The 7,874-nt window shown below is 37.8% G+C and overlaps 2 protein-coding genes across 2 annotated transcripts in view; both read left to right on the plus strand.

Moving 5' to 3' along the window:
• Positions 1-1,975, plus strand: part of LOC118337936 (low affinity immunoglobulin gamma Fc region receptor II-c-like) — a 3,174-nt gene extending 1,199 nt beyond the window's left edge. Inside the window, exons 5-8 of the mRNA XM_035675099.1 lie at positions 252-423; positions 1,158-1,265; positions 1,588-1,662; positions 1,839-1,975. Coding sequence (XP_035530992.1) covers positions 252-423; positions 1,158-1,265; positions 1,588-1,662; positions 1,839-1,975 — 492 coding nt within the window. The remainder of the gene's footprint in view (positions 1-251; positions 424-1,157; positions 1,266-1,587; positions 1,663-1,838) is intronic.
• Positions 1,976-4,543: 2,568 nt separating this feature from the next.
• Positions 4,544-7,858, plus strand: LOC118337937 (low affinity immunoglobulin gamma Fc region receptor II-a-like). Its single transcript, XM_035675100.1, has 6 exons — positions 4,544-4,574; positions 4,904-4,963; positions 5,643-5,909; positions 6,053-6,055; positions 7,044-7,286; positions 7,839-7,858. Exons 1-6 carry the CDS (start codon positions 4,544-4,546, stop codon positions 7,856-7,858), a joined length of 624 nt encoding a protein of 207 aa, XP_035530993.1.
• The last annotated feature ends 16 nt before the right edge of the window (positions 7,859-7,874 follow it).

Below are 7,874 nucleotides of genomic sequence, written 5' to 3' on the forward strand. Positions count from 1 at the left end.
TAGCATGTCTGGATTTGGAGAATCGCCAGAGAGCCAGCTGACTGTCAGAGGCAAATGTAATAGAGAATACATCTTAACCTTTTTTTTAATTGTTTTTAGCATTTAGTGCATGCTGGAGATAAACACATATATACAAAATGGAACAATGGAATGGAATAATAATAGTTTTATGTTCAGGTTGTGATGTGATCATTGAGGTTCCAGCTCTTCCTGTGATGGAGGGACATGCTGTGACTCTTCGCTGCAGAAAGCAGGGAACTTCCTCTCACCTCAAAGCTGACTTCTATAAAGATGGCAGCTTTATGGGGAACAGCTCCCAGGGAGAGATGACCCTCTACAGCGTCTCCAAGTCTGATGAAGGACTCTATATGTGCATCATCTCTGGAGCTGGGCAATCACCAGCAAGCCGGCTGTCCATCAAAGGTGAGACATATCCTCACTGAATCTAAAAACAATATTTTACTGTTTGCATGTTTGCAACAAATCCCATGTAAAACTATAATGTAAGGGTTTTTGTTAAACCTTTTTCACAGCAGCCATTTTGACATGCAATAGTAGGGTAAAGAAAGATGCTGCTAGTGTGTATGTTAGCACACTGAAAGCTTTTCTAAAACTCCATGGAACAGAACCTTAATTTGTATCATTAGTAACATCTATTTCCTGTCAAAATGGCTGTGCTGTTGTTCAGCCACAGTGGCTTTGTGCAGCTACACACCCAGATGGTGCAGATTGTGTTAATAATCTCTCTAGGAAAGCAGATGAGTCAGTAAAAACTGTAATCCAGCAAAACACTGAACTCACAGACTTTCATTTTAAATCCTAGTGAAGATCCCAGAGTATAATGGCTCAGTGAATGAAAATGGGGACCCAAATGCAGAACCTGCAGACAGAACAGGTAAGGTAAAAAGTAAACATTATGAGGCCATTGATTATGATATTGTTCAGCACAAGACAAGCAGTCAGAGCACGGAGCCTAAACCAAAAAGTATTTTTGTCTTTAGTTGTGGTTGAACAACATGTTGCACAAACTCGGGCTTAAGCTAACAATTTATTATTTATTCATCTGCAGATTTCTTTCAAAATTCAAATGTTTTGTTGTACCCTGTCTAAATGTCTGCCTTTTATTAAATATTTCATCTTTCCAGCATCCGACAAAGGGATAAATCTTTCCCACCTTTACTACTTAATGCTGTGGGTCGTCATCGCTGTCGTATTGGTTCTGCAGCTGCTGGTGATCGGATTACTTTACTGGAAGAAACAGCTAGGTACTGAAATTAAACATGATACAAACAAAACAAAGTTATCCCTTAAAGTAAGTGATGATGTTGCAGGCAGTCAGTGGGTGGGATATATCAGGCAGCAAGTGAACATATTGTCCTAAAAGTTGATGGGACTGCATAACATTCTGACCACCAGGGTGCCCAGGTGGTCAGAATGTTATTGCTGATCGGTGTACCTGTGTTCATCTGTTTGCCTACTTAGCTCTCTTAAAAATTAAGTTTAAATTATTCTACAATAGTATTCTGCACTAATGCATAGCCTGCAAGATGATACATATGATGATAAAAATGTTTCTTTGTGTTTCAGTCTTACTAGAGGCAAAGATGAACAATCCAAATGAGGACATGTATGCTGTCGTCAAAAAACACAAGAAAAAGAAAGGTAATTCAATGCACTTGCTAAAATACTAGTTTGTCTGCATTCAAACCAGTAACAGCAATTGCAGCCATATAGAAGTCACTTTAACGGCTTAACTGGCTCTAACCAGAAATGTTTGAGAACCCCTTGTACACAAATTCACATCGTCTAAGTATGTCATACACGGTGTTTCGTTTTAGACGCTGCAGACGCTGATAATTTGAGCCTCTGTCTTGACACAAACCGCAGCACAAAACCACAGACAGAAAAAGGTAAGATGGCCCCCTCAACGCCTTCAGTCTGCAAACCACAGGGCCAAAGAAGCATTCTGAAATGAGATCAAACCCAACCTGCGTTTATATCTAGGTTTAACATGCTGCAGTATAATGGTATGCTGTGGATGTTGTCTTATTGACTGTGTCTTTTTCAGATCAGGATGAACCACCTCAATCTTTTCACTCCTCCTTTACCACCTATGACACTTCAGAAGCTCCACAAGAAGGTTACTATCTTGTTTGAATGATTTCAAATTATTTAGTAGATTTGATTCATTTCTAAATTAGGCATTACCAACGTTTCTTTTCTTTTCAGTTATTTTTAAACTTGAATTACATCCATTTGTTTCCATATTTCCAGAATCCGCAGTATCTAGCTTCACAGCGTCAGCAGCTCCCTCAGAGGCTACAGACCCACCTTTCACAGATCCAGATCCCCAGTATGCTTCCATCCCTGAGGTAGTTCTGAGAATAATACTGGCCTTATTTTGGCTTATATGGCCGTATTTTTATTTTCCAAAATGTGACATAATATTTTCATGAGATCCTTAGAAAACTTAGTGGAAGATTAAAAAATCACTCAAAACTGTTGTACAATGCTGCATTGTCAAGGCAAGTTAGCAGCAACTGCAGTGTAGTAGTCTGGGTATAGCTACTCTTTAAAATATTGTCTCTTGCATTTTATGAACATATTCCATCTATTTATTTATTTCTGTCTTACAGATCAGAGAGGAGGAAACGCCTTACTGAGGGAGATGCTGTTGTTGCAGTAATTGACAGACTTAATAAAGTCATTAAACTGTGCTTGAAATAACTTTTGAAATCACTTAACATCACCTTATTTGTATCCGTCTTGTTGTCTCAGTCATTATTTGTAAAACAGAAATGTAGTGACATTGTTGTTTTAGCAATAAATCAAATGAATAAATAAAGTATTTGCTCAGCTGTGTGACAATATATTGTTGCTCTTCATTACAACATGTCTAATCTGGCCTTTGGTGAGTAGGTTGATAGCAGAATGTGAAACAAGTATCAACAATAAATGGCTATTCAAAGCATTTCAAAATAGACTGAGGGTGTTATCATCACCACAAGTCTTCATCTGAGAGTTTCAGCCAACATGCATCAGTGTCTATTAATAAAAGGTGTCAGTTTATCAAGGTCAAACCGTTAAACCACCTTGCTTTGGTAAAGCTGCAGCAGCTAATTCTAAATAGAGTAATTGTGGTAATGACTTATCATCAGTTTGACCTGAGTTTACAGCCATAGTTTTCACTGACAATACAAACCTAAAACTGTTCATGTAGAAAACACAGTCCCCCCAATATGATCTCACAAACGGAGAGGTAGAGAAGGAATAAATACAGTCTTATTACATTATTGGATAGATATTTGGTAACATTTGCATAACTTGCCATTTACGTTGTCCCATGTCTACCCTGTGAGGCCTTAGGGGGCAGCACTGAGATATTGTTTGAATGTTCCCAGATTCTCCTTTTTGAACACACTAACTTCTTAGTGACAAAAACTGTCCCCTGCATAACTTAGCATCATCTACCTCATACTTTTTTCTTCACAATATGCCAGGACTACATTGACACACACCCCTCTGTACATGCTTGTCTAAGATAATATTCAAATCTTGATAGTCTAATCACATCATATTACCACAAAATTGCTTCTGACTTTTGGTAAAAACCTCAAAAACACATGCATATATTCTTAAACAAGGAGGGTGTAATCAACAGTTAACCCCTGAGCAGAAAGCAGGGCTGCTTTCATTGCCTTGGGCGCCACCAGCTGGAGAGGTGCTGGAGAGTACATACAAGAAAGAGTCTGCATATTTAGTAGACAAGAATAGAATTATTATTATTTTTTTAAATTACTCAACCTCTATAATCTCTATAATTCTCTCTAAATCCCAAGCAGCCACAAAGACAGATTGCTGAAATTCAAGTTAATTCCCGATGTGCTTTACCATAGCTGGAGCTGACAATTGGAACTAACTAACAAACTAGGAATATATAACAAACATAACCTAATAAAAACAAAGAAACTAAATGACAGATGCAGCACCACCGCCATCTTGGCTCCTTAGTACGATGTCATCCACAGGGTCATTAGTTAGTGCAACAATAACCTCCTCATCCCAGCAGGCTTGCATACACATGCTCACACCTGACACATTAACACATCAAAACACAACTGTGGTAACAATTACTTATAAGTGAGCCCCGGGAGCTCTCCTGGTGGAGCGCACACCCCATGTGCACAAAGGTCTTTGCTTAGTCTGTCTTGGGTTTGATTCCAACCCACATCCCTTTGCTCAGGTCACCCCTCTCTCTCATCCTACTTTCCATTCACGAAATACTCTTAAGAAAACCCCAAAAAGAATCTCCAACGTCCAATCTTTTATTGACCCATTCATCAATGCCGGCCACTAGAGGGCTTTGTCAGTTGAATGTAAAGCTCTTGCTATGGGGCACTTGCTGAAACGACTGATGCTGTCGTTCTTCTTGGGAGGAACTGCATACATCAACACCAAAATAAATGGCACAGGAAGAGGTTGTGACCCACATATCATCTGTCTGTAGTTCTGTGAGGCTCAAGACAGTCAGCAGCAAGACATCATGGAGGTCACAGCTCTCAGCAACAGACTGTGTAAGTAGCTTTTCTGACAACGTTTTGTTCATATATATTAGATGGAAGGTGAAATCAATATTATAACTGAAAAAATACTTGAAACAACACTTGGAAGCAGTAAGTACACAGTAAAGTATTTCATTTTAGTGCCTGGATTCACATCAGATTAAGTAAATTAAGATGTTTTTCTCTGGTCAATATATTAAATTGATGCAAATTATATAAAAGTTTTTGGCTTCTGCAGAAGTGAAGCCATTTAAGAATATCTATTAACATCCAAAAGCATTCCTTCTTCGCCTTGTATTGGTTATTATATGAATGTATTATCTTTCTCTCTGTCCCTACAGTGTTGAATGTGTTGTTGCTGCTAGCTGAACATTGTTGCCACAGTTGTGCTCAGAAAGCTGGTAAGTGGCAAATACTTATTGATTTACCTATAGACAAAAAACATAAGATATTGGCATTTGGTTAAATGTTTTTGCATAATGGATTACTTAGACGTTCCAAATTTAAAGTCAGGTTTACCTACACCATCTCTATCCCAAATAATGAATGCTAAAAACCTAAATAACTGTTGTGCACATGCCCATCGAACAACATCTATTTTGCTCATGTGTGAATCATATGTTTTGGTTTAGTGAAGAGAAAGCAAACTTAATACTTAATTAGAAAATTTTAACTAAGATTCGTTTGACAACACAATTCTTTGTTACCTATTTTCTGAGAAAGACAATGAGAATAAAGTTCTTGGTAACACTACAGTATTTTTTCAAATAATTTCCCCATAATTACTATGTGAATATGTGTTGTGACAGTGTTCAAGACTATTATTTAGACTATTTATTTTGTCAGCATAATCCAGTAATGACTTAATAATTATTAATATTTACCTTGGTTTAAATTGAGCTAACGGAATTACTACCATTAGTTAATTTCCAGGAAACTTTCAGACAGTTGTTGGCAAATGTGTACCAATATGATAAAGTGTCATCCCAATTTCTTGACTTGACCAGACCTCTGACCGCTCTTTAATTGTGAAAATTTAAGAGGTCATAGTTTATCAGATATTTTTTTCTGTCTGTCTAGATGCAGATTTTCTTCGTGTCGACCCAAACAGACTGCAGTTCTTTGAATATGAGTCCATTGCTTTTACCTGCGAGGGGTTCGATGATGGCTCAGCTAAATGGAGAGGGGTGAGGAATGCGGAAGGATTCATCCCAACTTGTTCCAATGGCACAGCGACTTCGACGGTGACCTGCACTCTTTACAATGCCTTTGAAACAGACAGTGGAGAGTACTGGTGTGAAGCTGGAGGAGGAGAGCGAAGCAACACTGTCAACATCATTGTCACCGGTAGATTTACTGTACATAACAAATTCCATATGTATATGTCAACTCAATCCACGGTTTGTGTCTCATGAAGTTACTCAGGTCAATTATCTGTCAGTGGTGTGTTAAAATGTAATGTTTTTGTTGGGCCCAGAAGCATATTGAAGCTAGTGATACACTATACTTACAGCAATTGTAAAAAAATATGTTTCAGTGGGTTCTGTGATCCTGGAGAGTCCCGTCCTCCCTGCAATAGAGGGAGACAATGTGACTCTGTGCTGTAGAAGGAAGGTGACATTAAACCACACAGCTGATTTCTATAAAGATGGACTCCAATTTAGGACTGGCTACTCTGGGAAGATTGTCATCCACAATGTGTCCAAGTCGGATGAAGGACTCTACAAGTGCAACATCTCTGGAGCTGGAGAATCGCCAGTGATCCGGCTGACTGTGATGAACAACAGTTTCACCATACAAAAGGAAGATGGTATTTTGATTTTATATTTGGATCATATCTAAGCATATAGCTGCCCTATATGCTTAGATATTTGAGGTCTGCAATAGAGGACTAATTGGAAATGATTTAAAGGTGTGATATCACAGGATATATTTATCAATTCTACTGCAAATTACTGTCACAGATGCACAAATGATGATATTGAAACCATTTGATTGTTTGACTTTAACTAAACTTTTGGGACCAAAATACCTTGTATTGTGAGTTATGACCTCAAACTTTACAATTAAAAAAATAATAATAATATAGCTTTAATATCACATCATATGCAAAATAATGTGTTGCTGCTCCTATTTTGTTGAAACTACTTTTTCTTCCCTTTCCTTTTAGAGAAGCCAAAGTTGAATTGTCTTCCTTTGTATGAAATGGTGACATATTTAAGTAAAATAAAAATGTGACTAGTTAAGTAAAGGAACATAATGAATTCAAACAGGCATAATACAATTAGCAAATTAATGTCCAACCACTGTCTGTGGCTTATAAAAGTATAAATACTCAGAACGGCCATTTCTTATCAGATTTTGGAGAAATGGTTTACACAGCGCTTTCTATCAAGATCATCCAAACACCAAAGTAACATCTTCTTCATCAAAACTGTCAAACCTTTACATGACATAAATCATGAAATTCATGTTGTGCAGATTCTGTGATCTTGGAGAGTCCCATCCGTCCTGTAATGGAGGGAGATGCTGTGGTTCTGAGCTGCAGAAACAACACGTCATCCGCCAGCCTCCCGGCAGTGTTCTATAAAGATGGCCTCTTCATTGGGAGCAGCTCTACAGGCAACATGACCATCCATTACGTCTACCAGTCTCATGAGGGACTCTACATGTGTAACGTCTCGGGAGTTGGACAGTCAAAAGGAAGCTGGCTGGCTGTCAGAGGTGAGACACAAATGTGTTTCAAAATAAAAGCCCAGTGTTTGATACTTATCATAACGGAATATTTCAATACAATAACTGATCATTACTGTGTCTCTCATGAACAATAATGAAAAGATTATTTCAGATTTTTGTATTTTAAAAAGAAGTTCATAACCTCGAGTTTGTCCTCACCTGAGGACAAGACTAAGATGTAGTGAGCAAATATGGATGATTTAATATTCCATAGCTCGGCCTACCCAAATCTAATTGATATCACCATTATTAATACAACAAAACCATCTTCAAATGGTCATTTTCTTGTAAAGTACAACAACTTCACAAACATGCTTTCATGGAACATAAAGCTTGTAAAACATTATATATTGTGCATCCCTGTTTTAAATAAGAAGTCATTTTAAGCTAACTGTAATTCAGTTGTAGCTCCAAATACAGTGAGAATAGCTGAATGACTAACAGTTAAATTCATTTGCAACTTTCTGTTGTCTTTGCAGCACTTCACAAAGAGACTTCCTTCTGCTCAGACCACTTTGTTCTTATTCTCCTCCTCTTAAGGACTGTGTTCACCATTGTGATGGTGGCTCTGCTGCT

Source organism: Morone saxatilis, unplaced genomic scaffold (assembly GCF_004916995.1).
Source record: "Morone saxatilis isolate NCDOM2014 unplaced genomic scaffold, NCSU_SB_2.0 Contig4, whole genome shotgun sequence".
Taxonomy (NCBI): Eukaryota; Metazoa; Chordata; class Actinopteri; family Moronidae; genus Morone; species Morone saxatilis.

Bases quoted from the DNA above. Each gene is read 5' to 3' on its own strand.
- LOC118337937 (XM_035675100.1), top strand. From the start codon at position 4,544: ATGGAGGTCACAGCTCTCAGCAACAGACTGT. The intron at 4,964-5,642 runs GTAAGTGGCAAA...CTGTCTGTCTAG, and splicing joins CAGTTGTGCTCAGAAAGCTG to ATGCAGATTTTCTTCGTGTC. The intron at 7,287-7,838 runs GTGAGACACAAA...CCTCCTCTTAAG, and splicing joins AAGCTGGCTGGCTGTCAGAG to GACTGTGTTCACCATTGTGA.